At 34.0% G+C, this 23,614-nt stretch overlaps 2 protein-coding genes across 2 annotated transcripts; one reads left to right on the forward strand and one right to left on the reverse strand.

Annotated features, from left to right (window-relative positions):
- The first annotated feature begins 294 nt into the window (after positions 1–294).
- On the forward strand, positions 295–3,399 carry LOC111911003 (2-alkenal reductase (NADP(+)-dependent)). Its single transcript, XM_023906769.3, has 5 exons — positions 295–707; positions 1,473–1,653; positions 1,785–1,951; positions 2,700–2,782; positions 2,890–3,399. Exons 1-5 carry the CDS (start codon positions 465–467, stop codon positions 3,266–3,268), a joined length of 1,053 nt encoding a protein of 350 aa, XP_023762537.1. The 5' UTR covers positions 295–464; the 3' UTR covers positions 3,269–3,399.
- Positions 3,400–3,452: 53 nt separating this feature from the next.
- LOC111911002 (U3 small nucleolar RNA-associated protein 18 homolog) lies at positions 3,453–6,528 on the reverse strand. The gene is made up of 2 exons (XM_023906768.3): positions 6,215–6,528; positions 3,453–5,252 (listed from the first exon to the last, which is right to left on the reverse strand). Exon 2 carries the CDS (start codon positions 5,233–5,235, stop codon positions 3,634–3,636), a length of 1,602 nt encoding a protein of 533 aa, XP_023762536.1. The 5' UTR covers positions 5,236–5,252; positions 6,215–6,528; the 3' UTR covers positions 3,453–3,633.
- Positions 6,529–23,614: the final 17,086 nt, after the last annotated feature.

A 23,614-nucleotide genomic window follows, 5' to 3' on the forward strand; every position in this document is an offset into this window, starting at 1 on the left:
TTAATTAAGGGGTGTATTTGGAAAATTTTAAAAAAACTCATAAAAAGTTAGTCTAAGTAGCTTTTCAAAAAGCTAGCTTATAAGCTAGCTTATCAGCTACTTTTTAGTTTACCAAACACGACAACATAAAAAAGCTCGAAAAATAAACTAGCTTATCAGCTAGCTGTGGCGCGCCAAACACAGCCTTAGTCTTTTAGCCACTTTAGTTTTACCAACGGGTTCTAGAAACTTTTAAAAATATGATAACATTAAACATAAATATTAATTTTTTATTTTGTTAATATAAAATTATGTCCGGCTCTTTGGAAACCTTTGTCATCGGAGATTTCTAACACGGTGTTCAATCTCCCGCCATAAATAAGGGTACCCTCACCACACCAGTCACCAAACCAAACCATACTGAACTGAACTGAACTGAATAATAGCAACGAGAATAGACGACCGAAGCAACACCGAGAGCGATCATGGAAATAGATTTGGTTGGAAAAACAATGGAAAACAAGCAGATCATATTCAAAAGATATACGAATGAATCTGTACAAGAAACCGACATGGAATTGAAGCTTGGAAATCCGATCAAATTGGAAGCACCGAAGGGATCGAATGCCGTTTTAGTTAAGAACCTCTACTTGTCATGCGATCCTTACATGCGCGGCCGTATGCGGGATTTCCATCGCTCCTATATTCCTCCCTTCTCTCCTGGATCTGTAAGATTTCTTCTTCTTTCTTTCATTTTCATGCTTGCTTCTTGTTTGATTATGGTACAACACTTTATTGCATCACGGGTAGTCCTTTGCCGGCCTCTGCAATCAGGCATCTTAATTATGTCTCTTTAGTCATCACGAGAACACCAAAACACCTCCAAAATAGTGAATATCAATCGTTCACTTTTGAATGATTATGATTTATGAGGAATATACTTTATCGATTCCAAATGATTTGGTGAAAATCAATCGTTGATTTTTTACATAAAATTGAATCTATAAATAATGAATTTACCAATTTGTAAACTAAGTAGGTGTTTGGGTAAGTACTACTTTTCAAAATATAGAGTTCTTAGACTTTTCTAAAAAGTCTATAAGAGGGTGTTAGGGGTTGCTTTTAAAATAATTTTGGTTTTTAACTTTTCCAAAAAGTTAAAAAAAGAAAAAAACCAAAAAGGTGTTTGGATAGTTAAAAAGATGTTTTGGAAATGACTTTTGTCAAGAAGAAAATAAGGAGTTTCTAAAAGTCACAAAATCATGAACCTTTGTTGTTTTCCTTCTAAATAGTTTTACCCCTTAAAGGAAAAGGGTTAATCATTTGCCCCTAAAAGGAATGTCAGTATAATACCATAAATTAAATAATTTACCTAGCTTTTCTGACTTTACTGAGGAACTTGTGTGTAGTGTAGGAAGAGTTTATGTTAATAAGATCAATTTATTTGGACTATTAAATGGCATAATTACCCTTCGTTTGAACATATGTTGTAGGCAATAGAGGGGTTAGGAGTGTCAAGAGTGTTGGATTCTGATGACCCAAATTTCAAAAGAGGGGACTTGGTAACAGGATATACAAATTGGGAAGAATACACTTTAATCAAGAAGACTAATGAACTGAGGAAAATTCAACAAGATGATGGAATCCCTCTCTCTTACCATGTTGGTCTTCTCGGTAATTAACACAGCATATTTTCAAGAATCTCTTTAATTTGTCTAACAACTGGAATTTGGCCAAATTGTATTAGAATTTAATTTAGTGGTTACAGAATCCTGATATAAATATAAAAATATAATATTATGCAGGCATGCCAGGATTTACAGCTTATGTTGGGTTTTACGAGGTTTGTGCTCCTAAAAAAGGAGACTATGTATATGTATCTGCAGCATCTGGAGCTGTTGGACAGCTTGTTGGTCAACTCGCTAAGTTACATGGATGCTATGTCGTTGGAAGCGCTGGAACAAGCCAGAAAGTACATATTACCTGTTTCTTATTTACTTAATGAGCTTATTGCTTAAACATTTAATATGGACATATACATGGCTGATGGCTGTTTTGTTTTTACTTAACCTGGACATAATGACTTGATGGGTTAAGCCAAAAAACATGGCTTAACGTATCAAGAGATTAACTCTTTACCTATTTTCCGTTCTTTTTCCTTCCTAACTTTTCTCAAATTAAAATTAACGAATACAATGAATATATGTTTTTCTGGAATATAAGGGTAAAATGGTCATTTATTCTTGTTCGGACAGTTTATTCAGTCTAGAAAATAAACGTACCTTATGTATACAACAATTTATCCAGCCAAACATCATTACCCATTAAACTGTTTTACCCATATACAACTTAATGAGAAAAAAAATAGGATATATTTGGTCACAGAATTTTATAGGAAAAAATAAAGTAAAAAAATAATAGTATTTAGATGCTATTGTGAGCAAAAATTTGACGAATGCAATGAAATTTGTTTTTTGGAATACAAGGGTAAAATGGTCGTTTACTCTTGTTTAGACGGTTTATTCGGTTTAAAAAAGAAACATAACTTATGATTACAACAATTCATCCAGCCAGACATCATAACCCACTAGGGTAAAATTATTTTGAGAAAAAAAAAAAAGAGAATGTATTTAGTCTGAGAATTTTATAGGAAAAATAAAGTACAAAAATGATAATAGTATTTTGATGCTATTGTGACCGAAAAAATGTACATTAATTAGGTGGAACTTTTGAAGAATAAGCTCGGGTTTGATGAAGCCTTCAACTACAAAGACGAATCAGACCTCGAGTCAGCTTTGACGAGGTAACGACTTCCACATATTTCCTAAAAGATCGATGTTAAGTCTTTTTTAAATATACGTATGTATGTTACCTAAGAAGGGGTAATTTGGTAATTTACTATGATGGTAGGTACTTCCCTCAAGGAATTGATATATACTTTGATAACGTGGGGGGAGGGATGCTTGATGCAGCACTCGCAAACATGAGGGCCCATGGGCGTGTGGCCATATGTGGGATGGTTTCTCAAAACAATAGAACGGATCCGCAGAGTTTTCGCAACATGTTTAGTATTATATCAAAGCGTATAACAATAAAAGGTTTCCTTCAGAGCGATTTTATCCATTTATACCCCAGGTTTTTGGAGGAAATTACGGGTTACTACAAACAGGGAAAGATTGTTTACATAGAGAATATGAACCATGACATTGAAACTTCACCGGCTGCCTTTGTTGGCCTCTTTTCCGGCAAGAATGTCGGTAAGCAAGTCATATGCGTGGCTACCGAGTAAATGGGTTGATATCTAGAAATACTTTTACGATTAAATTATCAAGATTTCAATATATTTTTTTTAATATCCAGTATTGTAATATTTTCATTCAGTTGAACAAACGGTAGTAAATAATTATCAAGATTAAGCAAGTAGGTCTGACTAAATCTGATTACCACATTCTTTGTGAAATTGCAACATAAGCTAACATCATAAATAAATAATAATAATAATAATAAAAATAATACAAATTGTAACCAAAACAACATTTAGCCAAAAATAAACACAGCGAAGATAGATGTCGCTGTAACTTAATCCTATCAAGTAAAAACAAAAATGCTTCAGTAAGGTAAAAACCAGACAGATTTAGCTTGTGTATGGCTACTTTATGCATGTAGGTAATGGTTTAACTTGTAAAGCAACACATGACCAGCAGCATTCCCCAAAGCCATCATCCCTCCACTCGGACTAAAATCCAAACACCGAGGATACTGCAACGCCTTATTTGCTGGTGGCCAGTTTGAAAAAACAGTGAAGGAAGGTACATGCACCAACTTCATACTGTTCTTCTTCATACTGGAACAAATTGCCAAAATCTGCGCATCACTATTAAACTTGATAAAATCAACTTTTGTTGTCAGATTCTCGATCCTTTTCATTGGTTTTCTGTTTCCCCCCAAAAACTCCTCCTTATTGTAAATATTCACAATCCCACTATCGGACCCCGCTGCAAATATGTTCCCTTTTGGTGACATTCCAAGAGCTGTACCTGTTAAGCACCCTTCATCAACACCTTTATGGAAACAACTCATGCTTCTCATATCAAAATGGTAGATCTGCCCGTCCCCGCCCGTGGCTACCAACTCCTGCCCGTGATTCCCGAAAGTTAAAGCCCGGGCAGTTCCGTTCATTTTTAGAGTTCCTATTAATTCTTTTGTTTTGGATGACACCAGTAGAATATACCCTTCGTTGCCAATAAACGCAATTGTTTTCGAATCCGGGGAGATTTCAAAAGCTTCTAGGCTTTTCTCCTCACGCCCCACTAACGGCCCGATTTTATCCATCTTCGCTTTGACCAAGTCAAAGCTGTAAAAAAACTTTCGCCTTCCGGAGAGAATAACCTGGGAACCATCTGGCGTGAAAGACGCCTTTCTGATTGGACAATCATCAACAAAAATGGATTGAATTTTTGTGTTTCGTTTTCCATCGATCTGAAAAAACCGCAGCTTTTTGTCGAGTCCACCGGTTAGGAGTAACTGACCGTTTCTATGGAACTGAACCGAATTAATCGGACCGCTGGATGGGTCCTGTGCGTTTGCATCAACTAATCTTGAATACTCAAGTAACCCGGGCAGCAGTTTTGAGCTGCCCATGCCCGAAACAACAAGATCTTCAGTGGTTTGAAGAATACCATCAAAATCTCCATCGTTGTCATCGGAGTTGTAAACATGTGAATTGGGCCGGGCCCAGTCTGTGCTCGGGTTGAGCTTCATGTGATGGGCCCGCAATCTTGATACATACTCGGATCCGGATATTAGTTTCTCATCTTCTTCTTTCCGGATCTTTCTTAAACGGTTGACTTTTGAAATGTTTATGTTTGTTTTTGCTTCCTCTTCGTCTACCCAAACGGGTGTCCGTGGGGCGTAATCCTTTGTGGCAATGATTGCTGCATCCTCTTCGTATACAGACAATGCACTGTTGGCAGACCGATCAGTAAAGAACAAAGCATCTTCTTCTTCTTCAATGTTCTTCCCAAACTCAACTGGATACAAAGACCCAAACAAGACGTTTTCAAGTTTCTTCATCTCAGTTTCAGCTTCTTTGTCCTCTCTCTTTTTCTTCTTAGGCTTCACTATGCTCAAATTTTCTGACATTTTTGTTTCTTGTAACACATCTAAAGGTAAAGGTTCATCAAGATCAGGATTCTTTCTTTTCATCTTCTCACCTCTGTCTTTAGAAACCGCATTTTGAGAAATCAAAGTAGCCATTGCTAACACAGCTGTCACTGCAAAATTAAACAAATTCCAACAGCAAATCATGATAAATACACTGGAATACAAGGATAAAAGCTAATAATTTTCCTATATAAGACTCTACTGTGCGTGTGTGTGAATATGTGATATTAAAGTTCTAAACAACTCATACAATCAGAAAATAATAAAAATCTGATTAATGTCACAAAATTTATGCAAACAGATTTATGTGACCATTTATGCAAACAAAACCTGAAAATAATAAAAAACAGAAAATAATACAAACATACAGTCAGAAAAATAAAAAGCCATTTATGCGAACAAAATCTGAAAATAAACTCATACAATCAGATTTATGTGACAGATTACAAATCTAGAATTACTCTATGGACATAACAGCACATAACTTAAGCATATCAGCAGATTATTCAGCAATGCATATGAAGCACATAGAGTCATGGACACAAGTCCTTGCTGCACAGGGAAGTCCACGAGAAATCACTGAAACTAATAGGGCTATTTTTGTCCAAAATGTAACTGAAAAAGGGAAAAAAATGCAGACATGTCCTCATGTCCATAGAGTAATTCTAGGGAGTCTGAAATTTTTTGAAATAGAGATGTAGATTCAAAAAGTTATTCACTCGCCATATTATATTGAGATCTTCTATATTACAGCATTAACTATTTTTTAAGAGATTTCACATATAAAACTTTTAGTAAAAGGTTCAGATACTATGCACCCTCCTTTGCATTCAAGTTCACAAGAGAAGCAATAATTTCTCAAATAAACAAGCCAGTGGAATCACTCGTGACAAGCTTGAAAACTGTGTAATATGCTTGGAAGATAAATCTACCTAATATTTCTTTACAGTACGAAATCATAAATACTGAAATCAGTAGCACAACAAATTAACACAATAGCAACAACTCAAAAAATAGAAATACAAAAAAAACGCACAAACCAAAATTGGTAACAGTACGAAATTAGAAATACCAATGGATGCCGAGTCGTTGATAGCGGTGTTGGACAATCCAATTCTCGTTGTCACCGATGGTAGTGTTGGCCAAAATCAGATATACCGATGGCAGCGTCGCCGGCTCGATGGTGGAGGAACTCTGCGTCGCCGTATCGACTGTGAAAATGCTCTACGTCGGCAGCTTCGCCGGTCGCCGGCTCGTCGGCAGCGTCACCGTTTATCAGAAGCGGGAAGCGGGAAGCGGCAGAAAGAACTACGAAAGCGTGAAGTTAATATTTGATTTAGGGTTTGTAGTTATCAGGATAGAATGTAATTTAGCAATTTCTATTTTATAAATATACAGTTAAGTCATGAGTAGCAATAAACACTAAGTTGAAATTCATGGTTTTATATATGTTTTGAAAGCAATTTCTATTTTATATATATATATATATATATATATATATATATATATATATATATATATATATATATATATATATATATATATATATATATATATATATATATATATAAAAGTCATGAGTAACAATAAACAATATGTTTTTGAATATTAACGGAATTAACAAACAATAAAAAAAAAAAAAGGAAACTTATATTTCCACGCCTCTTTTTTATATATCCATGGATTTTTAAAGAAGTTGAAGATAATGCCATTCATTTATATCATCCTTAATAAATCAAGGTTTTTTTTTGTCATATGTCATCTTCTCCTTCATTTGGACACATGACATTTTTTAAAATTTTTAAAATTTTTATTTTCCACTTGTCATTTTATTGTATTTTTCATCTTATTAAATTAAGATTTTACATTTAATATGTAAGGTAATATATATATAACATATTTATTAGAAATGATTTATATATGTAATGTAATCAATGTATTAAAGTCTTATTAATTTTAACAATTAAATTTTTTTTCTCATTTTTCTTATAAATTCAAACTTCTCAAATTGTTAAAATTTCATATTTAATTTTTTTAAATAAACTCATGTAATACATGAGTCTCACATCTAGTTTAGAATGAAAACCCTTATTCAAAGATATATGGACCTGCACAAGATATATGGACCTCCACAATGGTGATTAACTAACCGCTATCTTCAACGCTAAAATCTCCATTTTTAATAAAAACCTCTACTACATATCATGTGTCTTTCTTTTAGACCATCATTTTCTCCAACACTTTTATTTATTTTCTCTCGCCCAATTCAATGATTCATCGATCCATATCAAATCTATAAAGAATTTTGAATCCCTAAATTCCAGCCGCCGAATTTGGTGCAATCAACTATCAAAATATCTTCAACTCATTATTCAAGGTAATCACAATAAATCAGGGAGTCTTCGTCAAATTTGAATCGGATATGCTATTCCTTTTTGTCGACTTCATATATACATTGAATCAAACAAACCTCAACACCACCAATATCAGTCGCCACTGATCATCAGACACCACCAATATATACATTGAATCGGACAAATATCACCACCACCAATATCAGTCGCCACTGATCATCAGACACCACCAATATATACATTGAATCGGACAAATGTCACCACCACTAATATCAGTCGCCACTGATCATCAGACACCACCGCACCACCATCTCACGATGCCCTCGAGAAACCCTAGGTTTCACCACCGCACCACCATCTCACAACACTCACCGCCACCCTCACTTCTTTCCAGGTAAAAAACGGTACATCTTTTCTGAATTTTGAATGTTTCTATACGATTTAGGGTTTCAATCAATTGTTGTTTACTAGGTTTTCCAAATTAGGTTTGGTTGTTGTTCCAGTATCATAATAAGCAATATTTCATGATTGGGACTATTATGACTTGAAGGAGCTCCTCATACAATTCGGGCCGCATACAAAAAATGAAAAGATATTAGTGGCGTATGTTAGCGTAGCTTGTACAATATATATTTGTAACTTGTATTATGTAATTGAGTAATGAAGAAGAATGTTTTCAGCTCTTCAATTGATTCTTTTCTAAATCATATTATGGTACCAGAGATACTTTCCGCTCATTTTTTATTCTTGACCAATTCTAAGAGTTCATCAATCGTCACTTTGTTCGTCGATTTGTATACCAAATCGACACTTTTTGTTTTGATGCTTGTTAAACTTTACGATTGATGTAAACAAAATCTGTTTATGGCATATGGTTTTAAACACTTATTAAACGTGGTTTTTTTTGTGTAAGTTGAGTTTATTATGTTGATAGATTGGGGATGGGTCGGGGATGGGCTGAGGAAAAGCCCAAAATACAAAGGGGAGGGGATTTGATTCCCCACATCCATCGGGGATGGGGATGGGGACGGGGTTAGACACTCGGGGATGGGGACAAGGATGGTCAACCCCGCCCCAAACCCACCCCATTTCCATCCCTAAGCTCCTTCACCTCTCATATCACCTTCTTTTTAATACAATTGGATTTTACATTTATATAGACCATGTTTAATCCCACCAGCTCTACAAATCACATTACCGACCCCCACCCCTCACCGAGACTCATCATTACACTATCTAAACATGATTCTTGATGATTGTAGATGTCTAAATTATGAGCAATTATAGGTTTAAGCGAACGTTTCAAAATTTTAATCGAGAAATCACAAGTTATATGGAGATTGTTATTCCGCCGATGGAGATTTTACTGTAAGAGGTAGAAGGGAGGGAATCCCACAAATATGTGCCATTATTTCATTAAAGGTTATTGTAAACATGGCAATAAATGTATATTTTTACACACCCAATCTAACTTTAACAGGTTGATGATCAAGCTGCGTGACTAAATTTATGTGCCTTGGACCAGGTTCACAAGGAAATGAGGAGTTGTGAAATAGTAAAGGTGATAACAAATGACAACTTGGTCCTCCTACTCTTCTTGAGAAAGAGTTGTCAGTCTGTAACTTTATTTGAAGTTATCAAATCATTCTTTAGTGCTCACTTAGCTCAATGAATTGTACAGGTAGGTCCGTGAACATGAGCTTGAAGAAGAAGTGAAGCTTCTTAAGAGTCTTTTTGATTCTAACACTGATTCAAGTGCAGTTTCATTGAGATTCTTGAAATGGTTGTTCCCCGTGGCAAGCAACTATGAAATTTCAAACTACATTTTTTCTATTATCCTCTTGTAGATGAATATCTGATTCTTTCAAGCATGTCATAAGAATGTGCACAAAATAGCTTTTACGGGGGAGAAGACTATTCTTTCAAGACCTAAAGTTGATGATTCAATCAGTGTAAGTTCAATCAATCCATCAACTTTCCTTTCAATTTTGCTACTTTTTCTCATGAATATCAATTTCCACTTCATTATTCTCTTCTTTCTTTTTAATTTTTCTACTTTTCAGTTGCATGTGACTACCGTATTATTGTCTTTCTGTTTAAGTTGAATTATATCTTTTATTAATAATAATTTCATTTTTAATCTAGAAAGGATTTCTATCGATACAAATCCCATGATGGTTTCATTTGGATGGTAAGTTCTGTTACAACAGATATCAGACTAATCATGTAACTCAAATAATCAGATGGTTGCTGAACATTCCCATCAATTATAGCAATATACTTTCAAACTAATTATGTAACCCAAAATTGCAAAAAGGTCCGGAAATTGATGTACAAGATGTATACTAATAAAAATATCATTTATGTGTCATGTCAATTCCTCAGCTACCTCCCAACATTTTCCCCCACCAAGAATATGCCAAGAATACTGCAAACTGAAATACTACAAATGACCTTTTGGTCATTTAAACTCACGTTACAGTAAATCAGGAACATGATATGCAAAAAAATCAAACTCATTTACAATCTCATTAAATCAAGAACATAAATTGTCCATTGCACATATGTTTTTTTCCCATATGTTCCTTCATTTTCGTCCTTCCATTTAATCTCTATAAAAATTCTCAGTTAATATCCTTATAATTGAGCAATTGAAATCGATAATATTGCAATCCCTACTAATCAACAAATTAAATCCTTTTTTTATTGGTATAGCTATGCAAGATAAACATAGTAAGTCAATAATGTATAATTAAATAACTTATTAACTAATTGTTGTTTCTATGTTTTGTTATTAAAAAAAAAATCACTAAGAGGGACCATTCAACTAACTATCCTTAAACGTTAGGTACCTTTTTAAAAAAACAATTCTAAAAAAAGTTCCAAAAATTAATCAAAAAATTTATTTTATTTCATGATTATCATAAAAAAATGAAACCTTTTCATTACACAGACACATTGTTATAAATTGTAACATTTAATAAAAAAACAACATAATGGTTTCCCCACGTAAGCAGATTTTGTTGTCTTTGTTTAATTCTTCTTAACCACGCTGTAATTTGTAACACTTTATAAAATAACTAAATAATAGTTAATGAATGTTGAAATTTCAAAAGTGTTAAAATGTAATCCTCTTTTTATCAAAATATTTTTTATATATATTATACTTTATGCATTTATTTACTATTTCAAACTGTTTGAAAGTGCAATGTTATAATACATATTACAATGTCGTTTTACAAAAAAAAAAAAAAAAAAAAAAAAAAAAAAAAAAAAAACTACAATGCTTATGATGAATAGAGGTGGCAAAAATTGACACTAGACGAAACCGACACGAAATAAACGAGTTTGGGTAAGATATTTCAACCCGTTTAAATAAACAGGTTGAAACGACACGACACGAAAATTAAATGGGTAAGGTTAGTGTTGAGAATTTCAACTCGAATATGACTCGAAAATGACCCGTTTATTTATATGCACGTTTTTTGAATTATTTAAATAATCTAGAAAGATACAATACCAAAACCATAAGCAAAAGAAAACCTTCGAATTGAATTGTTTTTAATGTTGAAATGACTTAGTTGTCTAGATCAAGACTTCATTTCAGTTTTTCCATTCTCTCCCAAACTACCCAGTCTCTTTCACCACTCTCACATCCACATGACCTTGTCACTCAACTCCCACTCTTTTAGTTTTGTCATCAGAACTTGCTATGACTTCATCTATTCTACCTTCAAACTATTAATTTTTCCTTTTCGCCTACCTAACTCCTACTCTTTCACCATGCTATTTCTTTTAACCTCACATGACACGACATATTTCAAGGTATAGCCTAACCCGAAACCCGACACGAAAATAAACGGGTTAACACGACACGCCACGTTAATTAAATGGGTCGAGTTAGGGTCGTGCACTTTCATCCTGTTTAGTGTTTCGACACGACACGAACCCGACACGCCCATAACATCAAGAAAGGATTTTTTTTGCAAATCAGTAAATGGTTATTATTTTATAGTTTATATGTTATTTTACTTTGTGTACTGTGGTTTCCATGGGTTATAATATAGTGTGAGAATGAACGGCATCCCACAAAATGGTGGGAATATTCATAAGTGGCAAATATACTGATCAATGTAATAATGTTAATATATATATATATATATATATATATATATATATATATATATATATATATATATATAATTCATTTTAAATCAAGTAAGATTGAAGGGTTTCAAGACTTCTTAATTGCTGCCATCGCTTCTTCTTTCACACAACTTCAACCGTTAATTTTTTAAGTTTATTCTTTCCTCCGGCGACCTCAACTTTTAATTCTTCTCTCCGGCGACCCAACTGTTAAAGCTTTCATTCTTCTTCTTTTTGAGATGGAAAACTAATGGAAACGAGATACTGAAATTTGGATACCGAATTGGCAATTCCAGTCTTCTTATTTCCTTTGACGACCAAAGTGTATCTCGCTCTACATTTTGGAGATGGAAAACTGAAACGGAATTGGGCACCAAAGAAACTCTTTTATCTGGTTCTCACCTTTGAAATAAATGAAAATGGAGATGCACAATAGAGAGTTCTCGGTAGAGTGGGTAATTTGGAAACGTAATCTGTGTTTTCAGAGGAATAGCAAACGGTGGGGATGAGACTTAGAACGGAGACGACAAATAAACCAAGGATCTGTAATATTCGACACTAAAATTGCCGACGACTGCATCTGCAAGAATAACAACAGGTTGTGAATAGCGGTTGTCACAGCTTCGTGAAGCGATGGGGTGATCCTTCTTCTTTAAACCCCATGACTGATTATTGAGAGAGGAGATTCCCCGGAGATTTTCCATTTGGGTGGGATGAGATAAGGAAGAAACAGTCATTGAGATACGAAGACAAGAAGTCTTTAAATAATATTAATTTCATCCTAAATATAAATGAGGGGTAAAATCATCAATTTACTTTAAAAATCGTGGATCAATCAAAAAACAGCCGTGGAAGTACCACTTCCCATAAAGAATATCTAAATTTTATTTTGATATTACCTTTGTTTTTAATTTTATTTAAATAAATATTAGTATCAATTTTTTTTATAACATCAATATATTTGAAATACTCTTTAAGAAATATTGTTAAGTTAAAAAAAATTGTTTGAATTAGCTATCAATAAATAATATTGACCTAGTAGACAGGGGCGGACCTAGGGATGGTCCACGGTGGCACTGGCAACCCCTAACTTTTCCGGCCGCGGTGGAAAAATTTTCGAATTTTTTTTTTCTACTACCGTGCAACCCCTACTTTAAAATCCTGTGTCCGCCCCTGCTAGTAGATTTTATTATTTTATTATTTATATTACAACAAAACATGAAAGGTTTTATATATAAACTTTCAAATATTAAATATCGAAATTAAAAATGAAATCATGATAGATGTATTTTAGTTACCTTTTTATAGTTTATTTTAACATATTATATTTCATTTTTAGCTAATCATTATGTATATTTTTGTATTATTTATTTTTATCTGTATCAAGAAACCTTCTGATCGTTGTGTTTAATTTTAGATATTTCAAAGACTATGCGAAGCAAGAATGATGGGGGAATGCAGAAACCAAATAGACTTAAAGATTGAAGAACATTAGGCTTTGTGACTTTTGAAGATGGTACAAAATAGGCTAGTTGGTGAATGGAGACTTGAAGAAAATATGGGCTACTTGATTTATGAAAATTTGTCTTTTGGGTCTTGGACTTAAAGAAGATGGAAGCAACATTTGGGTTTTACACATTTGAATGATCAAACAAACAAGTATTTGAGCTTTGAATGATTAAAAAGAAATAAATTGGGCCGAATTTGAAGCAATTTAGAAGAATCATAGGCTTACAATCAGATGGGGAATAGTTGGACCAGAACACAAGTGTTGGAGCCCAATTGCTGAAAAGCCCAATATCACATGCAAACATATCACGCGACTCGGATAATACTTTTACATTTGAGCCATGCGGCTCGCGTGGACTCCCGACAGGGGCATTTTCTGGATTTTTGTTTTAGTTGTTATTTGGAGAAGTTTGGTAAGGGTCTTTTGGACTTTAGACCAGATCTTTGAAGGGCATTTTCTCTGGAGTTTGAAGCTCTCTTGAAGGCTTGATGAACATCAATTTCATCTCATTTTGGTCCTTGAATGCTTGGTATTTCTAAACACTTTTCCTTTTATTTAAGTTTATCCATGTTAGGCCAATCTAATCTTGGTTGACTTGGATGTAGTTACTTGAATATTTGGTTATTTTGAAGAATGTTATGAACTTGGGTTTGAATGCCTATGAATATATTTACTAGAAAAAGTTCATTCATATTTATACATCTTTAATCATGAGTTTAGATCTATGAATATTAATCTTGTTGGTTAATGTCTTAATTAAGTAATGGATCTTCAAACTAATTAACAACAATTGGTTTAAGTGTTCGTTTTCATTTCATATAAATTAAGAAAATATTGTCTACATAATGGTTATGGAAACATTTTTTTATTACCTTTTGGATTTGGTAACTCTTAAAACCTAATGCTAATTGTTTTTCACATATTGCATGCTTCAATAATTTTGTGACTTAATGAGCTAATTTATCCATTTTAATAATTAAAAAGAGTTGAGGTAACTTATGATTATAATTTGTTATAGCCAAGTTAGATATTGAACGCAAGTATTGCACATTGAGATTCTAATGATTATTCAACCAAATGTTCAAGTGATGAAATTCAAATGTCAACCATTCCCTCCATATTGATTTACATCAACTTTTACTAGCTTAATTTGTGTTTTATTTGTACTATTTAAAATTATATTTATAACAAAGATGAAAAGAGAAAAGAAGCACATATGAGTAACCAAACATAAAAATATTAACCTTCTATAGCCAAAACATTTTAGTTAACTAGTCAATTAAATAACATAAGTTAAAGAGTTAGGGGTCTCAAAACATTGATATTATTATTAATCAATCAATTAAATAACATATGTTGAAATTATTACAATCATTATTAAAAGGCATTTGAAAGATTATTGGGGTTTCAAATGAATATGGTTGAAGTGTGGCATATATATATATATATATATATATATATATATATATATATATATATATATATATAGAGAGAGAGAGAGAGAGAGAGAGAGGGAGAGAGAGAGACTTAGGTTATTTTGTTTAAAGTATTTATTGTGTTACTGTATGCATAATTGTGGGCCAATCAATTATTTAATTTCTAAAAAAAAATGATTAATATTAAATTGATATACAATAAATGAAAATGGCTCCTCATTTAAAGATAAAAGATGAATAAGGGTATAAGTATACATTGTCCTCTCCATTAAAATAGGAAACTGAATATATTGATGCAAACTACCCGCATAATCCCTATAACATCGCATGCACCCGGATTCCACTACCCTCTGTATCGGAACACAAAAGCAAACTATATCTTCTCTACTCAACCCAAAAAGCGGTAGATTTTGTTGTATATGTTATATAAAGTGATCGATTCTTGAAGATTATTCATAGAAATTGCGTTGTGATCGTTCGAAGTAAAAGAAATTGCAGTGCAATGAGGAGTACAAGGACGACTTCTTTCAAATCGAAATTTAAGAACACACAAGAAACAGTGTTGATTCTAGATGAAGACCATGATGATTTCGTCGCTCTGCCTATAGGTAATCTTTTTTTATAAGTTTTTTTAAGGTAATCGTTTGAATACACAACATTCTTTTGGAATGTTCTACCAATGAAGTATTTGCATGTGGTTTTTTAGTTGGTTTAAGTAAAATAGAACGAAATAGTTTAAAAAGGGGGTATTTTTTTTATTAGGGTTTTATGAAATTGGGGATTTAAAACCCGATAAAATTTTTGGATTTTAACAAATATGCGAGAGATGTTTTGCAAAAAAGGGTTTGTGATTGTTTATTATGTTATGTGTTTTAATGGAGAAAAGAGACTATTTTTTTGGTAATATGTTGTCGGGTTTTGTTAGAATTCTGTTAGGATGATATTCTGTTAGAAAGCTTTGTGGTTTTGTAAAGTTCATATGAAATGCATTCTTCTAGAATATGAACATATTTAAAATCTTTTCTTTTAGGGTTGGTAGTGTTGTTTGTGTTTGAATTTTTTTAAGAATTTTAAGTTAAGTTTTTAAAAACTTTTATAAATTTGTCATGTGTTTGATGTTCTTATAGAATTTTTGAAGATACTGTTGAATTTTTTTTTTCGGTTTTTGAAGAAATAAATATTTTTTATTTATAGTTTTAATCTTGTGATTTTGATGGTTTACTTCATTTGTATATACTGTATGAATCTTATTCTCATAGAATATGTAACACTAGCCAAAATAGTCAATAACAATCAGAAGTGATTATGCTAATCATATAATGTGATAATTGTACTATGTATTTCATGATAAATTCTAATACAAATATGAACTTTCTTCATGATACAACTCAAAGTATACGTCCATACGATTCCAAAAATATAGAGAACGTCCGAATCTGACTTCGCATGAAGAAGTTATGATAAACCGAACACTATAAATCTCTATAATAAGAGGAATTTAAAATAGACTTAGAATTAGCTATCTAAGTCTAAAAGAGAGTTGTAGTACTCGTAAATACCTACGCGTGGATATAAAGAACGTCAAAAACGAAGTTCGTATGTGAAAGTTATGACCTTCCAAAGATTCAGCTTTCAGAAACCCTAATCTAACTAAACTCACGACGTGAACAAGGGTTAATTCACGACGTGATGAGTCATTTTGCCACATTTCGGAATCTAGAAGGTGTGACGAGGCTGTGAGGGGATAGGATCCAAACTCACAACGTAAACAAGGAGTTTTTCACGACGTGAGGAGTCACATGGCCACCTTCCGAAGCTAGGGACGCAAATGGCAAGTCTACGGGGTGATCATGCAAGACTCACGACGTGAGCCTTATGAAACTCACGACATGAGAGTCCAAAATCCTTACTATAAATAACAGGTCCGACTTCAGCTATTCCTTACACCATTTCCTTATCTCCTCTCTCCCTTGCTGAAGCCATCTTGTATCCCGCGCCCTGACGATCTCGCATGCTGACCGTATTGCTTAGATAACATAAAATCATGCTACTAGGGTGAGTTTCACGACCCCACTTTCTAATATTTCGGGAGGAAACGCATGCTGGTTATTATATATATATATATATATATATATGTTATTATTATATCTATATGATAGTATATAGTTATGATAATCGGGATATGATTGTTCTAAATATAACATTTTGAATACATACAACTATTATTAACTTATCAGTATGTTAATTTACTAATGTAGATCTTGAGTTATACTTAGGATTCTATATATATGTTGTGTGCGATATAATACCGAAGTTATATTCGAAAGTTCTAAATGTTAAGTTATATAGTATTGTAAAGCCCCGTTTATTTATTAAATAAATAAATAAAATAATAAGCGAATAGAAGCCCTAAAATAAATAATTATATATATATCAATGGATGGTCTCGAGGGTCTAATTGTCATAAATTTAGAAGTGGAGGGCTGAAGGGTAAATTCTGGACCTTAATTGGAAAGAATTTGTCAAGCAAGGGGAGGTTTTGTTAGTTATGGATTATCTTTGTAAAGATTTTAGAAGATAGGGGCTATATTGCAAATCTCGGATTTGGTTTGTAAAGTATTTAGTTGGTGGGGGTTGAAAGGGGAAATATGGGATTTAATTTAAAGAGAACTTATGGGGAGGGACCATTTCTGTCACCATTTCTGTCATTATGGAAATAATGCTTATGGGGCTCGGGAGTATATAACCGTTGCCTACCCTAACCCTAAGGAGAGCCTTTCCAGCCGCCATGGGAGAAGTCAGCCGCCACCACCTCCCTTCTGTTCGTTGTTCCGATCAGCGGAGATGCCTACCACCTCACCATTGAGTACCGCCGGCTACTACGCTGCTAGGGAAGGTCGCCATTGCGACGCTGTTGTCGGAGAACCGCCGAGGGTCGATGGAGACGGTGAGCCGTCGTTCGCCAAGGTGGGCTTTTCTGAGCTTTATTGCCATCGTTTTCCGCCGCCACTGGTACCACCCTTCGCTGCTTGTTCTTTTTTTGCTCGTAGCTCTGTGACGAACCGCCGATGCGCCACCCGCTGAAGACGAAGCTTCTGCTGCCTCTGATGATGTCAATCGTAGCTCTTGTCGCCGGCGACGACGGGGACCTGCTAGCGAGCGAACATTTTTCGCTGCTACTGCTGTCGTGTTTGTGTGTGTGTATATCGCTGCTCCTCCGTGGCGTGTAAAGGGTTGTTCGCTGTACAGAAAAGCTCAAGGAGAACCACCTTGTCGTCGTTTTGTTCTCTGCCACCTTCGACCACCGTGTGTGGGGTGGCTATGGGTACATTTTGGTGCGTGCGTGTTTATCCCGAGGGAGTGTAGTATGGAGTATTGTTGGCCGGGGTTACGAGAAAAGCCACCACAGCCACCACCATGATGTGGTGGCTGCCGCCATGTGCCGCCTGTGTATGTGTGTTTATTTTAGTATAGTGTGTGTGTGTTATTTCGTGAGCTCATTGTAATTGTAAAAATTGGAATAATGGAAAGAAATCTCAAACCACCACCGTAGGGTGGTGGCTGCCGCCAACGGCCGCTGTGTCGGGTGGCGGTGTGCATTGATGGTGTTTGGACTCGTTTGGATGATTGGACAAGGGACTAAAACCCTAATGGGCCCAATGAAGCTTAATGGACTCTAATGGACCCAATAAAACCCTAATGGGCTTAATAATATTTTTTAGTGGGCTTAATAAGCCCAATAAAGCCCTAATTGATCTGAAAGCCCAACAAATTAATAAATGGGCTGGTATTGGGTTGGAAACCTTAATTAGGGTTTGGAAAGCCCTAATGCCAATGAAACCATAACTTTAAGAATTAATCGGGTCACACACACACACAAATTATTTAATAACTTGAGATATTAAATAATAAACTTTGGCAAAGATTAATCTAAGCGATAATGGACTTAATGGATTAAGTCCTTAATGGGTTAAGTAGGAAACCTAACCCTAATTGTCATTTTATGTGAAACCCTAATCTCATTTGGGTTTATCATTGGGCCTTTCTTCGGGCCTTGATGATTGGGTTATTAAATGGGCTATCCAAGATCAAGCAATTAGACTAGAATAATTTAATGGGCCTAAGGTAAGGCCCATGTAAGGGGCTTGGGCCCAATTTGGAAAATTGGGTCATAGATGTGATGGGTTTTAGTCCTAAGAACATCCTATGTGCTCATACAAACCCTAATGCTTGGATCTAGGTTTCTCTATTGTACATGCTTTGAATCCAAAACTATAAACCCTAATTCTAGTATATGGAAATCAATATTAACATATAATTAGGTTTAAGATAGTACCTTGATTGTTATGTAGCAATAACAATCCCAATTCCTCCTTGAATTGACTTTGGAAGGTTTAGAGTCACAAGTGTCACTCCTCTAATGGCTCACAAACACCATAAGCAAGAGGATGAAGAGGAGAGAGGTTAGAGGCTGCCAAAACTCGTGTGAAACCCTAGAAAGAAGCTTAGCCATGTTTTTGGTCCTTAAGGGATCTATATATAGTGAGGCTATTAGGGTTATCTAACAAGGAAACCCTAATTTGGTTGGTTAAGCCCTAAGCAACCCATAGACTCCTTTAATCAAGCCCTTGGACGATTTCCTTATGGGCTTCCCATAAGAATTCGTCCACCTCTTGATTTAAGACAATCCATGGCCCAAATTGCAATTATCTTATAATTACAATTCCAATCCCTTAAGTTTAATTAATCTCTTTTAGTCATAAAACTAATTACTAATTAATTATTGACTAATATTAATTAAACAATATGATTTCTCCTTTAATATATTATTCCCATAATATATTAATAAATCATATTTAATCCTTTCTCTCCATAATTCATCCTATCAAGTTGCTTTGGTGAAGGCAATCTAAAGGGACCATGCACCATCGGGTCAAGTACATAACAAAATAGTTATGGACTTAGACATTAATCCAATAGTCTCCCACTTGGATAAGTCTAATAACTATTCTGCGTATGACTTCAGATCCTGATCTGCAATCGTAGCTTTCCAAAGCCGCTGTCAACTCTAATCATATCAGATACGTGTGTCCTTAGATAAGGGATCATATATTCCTCCATTCTAGATATCATATGAGATATGATTTCAAATCATTCTCTTTGTACTATATCTCGATTCCCGATTTATGACGACTGACTAATTGAACAAATCAAATTAGTCCTAGCCCGACCGAGCATTTATGTTTGTCATCACTAAATCATCGAGGGGCCCAAAGATATCGCTTTTATCCTACTTTGGATAAAAGGAACGGATAAACTTTGATACAATGCTTGCTTGCACTCACGCACCGAATCACACACAACAATATGTTTTATAACACCAAGTTACTGGTGCGTTTACATATTATCAATGTGCAACCGATTTGCAAGATACAACTCACACATCTCGGTTCCAAGAATATAAGATGTTATCGTCTCACCAATCACTCGTGATACATTTCATGGAGTGATCCAAGTGAGCGTGGGTTTAATCCAATGCTCAAATTCATATTCATAAGCACTCATGAACGTTGCAGCAAACATTTGCTTATGTCTAATACTCTTTTAGATAATCCACACACCAATTCACGACAGTCTTCATTGATATCTACTTCCAATATATGAACGACTGTGGCCCGTTCGAATAATTCGATTATTCTTAATAAATTCAATTATTCTGGAAGTCAAAACATGCAAATGTGAAACACAAGAATAATAGTAATTCCATATGGCCTCAAACCTTTGAGTATAAATAAAACTCCTTTTATTTATCACCATATTGATTACTCATTATTTGTCGTTTCGGGTAATCAACTTCTTACTTGAATTACTATACTTGTCCCATGCTCTTAAGATACACACAATGTTTACCTATGGTTCTTACTTTTGTGAAATAGATCAAATTGAACACATTTCCAATCATTCTCATTTCACAACTCCAAATCCTTTTTCATAAGTGTGAGAATATCAATTCTTGTTACTTATAAAATATGCTAGATTCTAACATTCTATGCAATGATCCTTTCGTAATGTCACTGTACCAAAGTCACAAAGACTATTGTCAATGATATTACAAAGTTCTCTATCGGAGATTGCTACAAAACAATTCCATAGACGTGATGTCTCTCACTCAAAGTACATTCTTTGAACATCCTTTTGCATAAAAGTTTCTAATCTAGACATAGATTTTCAATATTTAATTTCCAATACGGACACGCTTCCATATTTTCCATATGACTACTCATTCTTAATAGAATCTTATCTATTCATAATAATGTCGATATGGTCCATCCAATCATGGAAACATTTCCATATTTTCCAATACTATACTTCCAACTACTTATAAGCGACCAATCATCGTCAAACTTTGGATTGTCCTTTGATAGTTGTTTAATTATTTTAGTCAAAACCAATTCTTGTCCTTTTTCCCTCTAAATGCGCTAGACATTTGGAAAATTTTAGAATGGTCAAACATTGAAACATTGGCAATCGATCCTATACCCGAAGCGTATGGGACACGACGCATAATGTTTTATTTGCTATGTTCTCAAAATTCGAAGTGTGAAGAGGGATGCCGTAATCATAATCGAAATTTTAAGAACACACTATGTACCCTTGAGTAAATTTATTAACATTTCTCAACCTAAACCTTTAGATTTGAAATGAAGCATAATATTCTCTCCCTTAATTATAGCAAAACAACTTTTCAACTCTTACAACTTTGCAAAGTATGACTTTTGTTTTCTATAATTAATATTGCTAACCTTGCAATACTTTCCTTAATAATCATACAATCATAACATTTATGCTCCCACTATCATGATGATTATTATAAAACATAACACTTATGCTCCCACTAGCTTCGACATGTATTCATAAACATCTTAAATTTCAGAAGGACAATACCTGTTGACTTTCTTAAGTCCATGTTTCTAATACTTAGTGCTTTGATAATCTTTTATCAAGGCTTCTTGAACTTATACACCTTTGCCTTCGATAGTTCATATGTGTGTGTAAACAATTGCCAAACCTCGCAATTCAAATTATGGAAAGGGATACCGTAACCATAATCGAATTCGAGAATGCAATTTTACAATCACTATCTTCTTAAAATCTTTCTTAGTGAAAGCATTTCCTCACAATCATTTTCATGAAGGAGGAAATCTTATGACACTTAGATTTAAATGGTGTATGTGTTCCTATCCATGTGAATTTGTCAAAACTAAAGTTTACGACAAATTCAAACTTATATGTACCGGACTTTCTTAATCTTGATTTCTTGCCTTATGGTAGCACAGCTGCCCACCATGTCTTCCAAGTAGTTAAGTAGCTCACCCTTTCCTATCAATGTACCTTTCATTGATTAAGGTGCTTTGCCTTTTATGCGTTCAAAATGAGAACTTGTAGAACTCACATGCATAATTAACTCAACTGGAACAGCACAGAAACAAAATAATGTCAACACGATAGGTTGTAAACCTCAACTCGTGTGGTAGTGATGATCGATTAAGGTTTATTTGATTTGTTCTTGAAACCTTTCAAGACCATTAAGACTCCCACTGACTCCTTGACACATAAGATTCTCTTGTCAATAACCATTTCTTGACAAACAAATATTCAAGAGTTAGTGTATCTTTTATCAAGACTCTTCATAAATTGGTTCTAGTTGGTCTTTGTCTTATCCAAGACATCAACTTTCCACATTTGATGAATGTTATAAACCTTTAATACTTTTCACTCAATGTCACAATCTTAACTTTAAGACTTGTTATTGGAACGAAGTATGATTGACTTCTTGATTTAACCATTTCTTCAATCCTTGATTCCTCTTCTTAAACATACAATTGTACTAAGACTTCACTTAGAGGATCAATTGAGATATGGTTCTTAATCATTAAGACCTATCATAAAGCATAAAAGCTACTCTCCTTTTTTTCTTAGAATGGAGAAACTTTTATCTTTCTGTCTACTTGATTCTTCTTATTCGTTCTGCTATTGATTTAAACTTTTTCAATCAATTCAGAATTACACTTAATCTTATACGTATAATCATATTTACTAAACCTTTAGTACATTATGATGAATATCTTTGTTACTTTTATGGTGGACTTGATTAACACGCAACTTTGTGTGCTCGATCTCCTAGTCCTTCACTTGACACTTTGTCAATGAATTAGTCTGATTTTCAAATATGAAATTTCTCATTCATCGTGCTACCAAGTTGCGTGATTCCAAATTTCTGTCCAATTGAAACTTTGGGCGATGATAAACTCTCCATATTTGGTAAATTATCGACTTTCCATAACATAATAAGAAACAAATCCATTATTGTTAATAATAGAAACATTTTAACATCAATTTTTCATACACGCCATTGCAAGGATAAATAAATAAAATTTAAAATCAAAATTTATTTTATTGCGGAAAAATTTGTCTTTACAATGCAATTCATTGAAAAACTTATGCTAATACATCTTTCTTAGCAATTTAACTCTAACTCTAAGTAGTAGCTTAAGAATCTGATCTTCGAGAAATGCGATCGAAATCCATTCTTTCACGGTTAGATTCTGCTCACTTCTTCCCTTAAGCTTCCTTTCTTTTCTTCGATCCTACCAAACATCAATTGTAATATTATCACATTATGTATTAAGAATCTAGAATAGAAGCTTAAAAGAGTTATTTAATGGATTTTACCTATATTAGAGCCATACGTTTCGACTCTCCCATCTCTTAGATCTCTTAGGTAAATAGGGAAGCTTCGTCTCCAATGCCCCTTCTCTTGGCAATAAAAGCAAATCGACTCCTTTGGAACAGCACATGGAACTGCTTCAGACATCGCCTTTCTCTTATGATCAAACTTTTCGATCATTTATTGTCTTTCGTCGCCATTGTCTACATCCATAGAGCACTCGAAGGCAGATTCACCAATCAACATTGCTTTTCTATTGCTCCAAACCATTGCTGATTCAGCAGCAATAAGCATATAG

The sequence above is a fragment of the Lactuca sativa genome, chromosome 8 (assembly GCF_002870075.4).
Source record: "Lactuca sativa cultivar Salinas chromosome 8, Lsat_Salinas_v11, whole genome shotgun sequence".
NCBI lineage: Eukaryota > Viridiplantae > Streptophyta > Magnoliopsida > Asterales > Asteraceae > Lactuca > Lactuca sativa.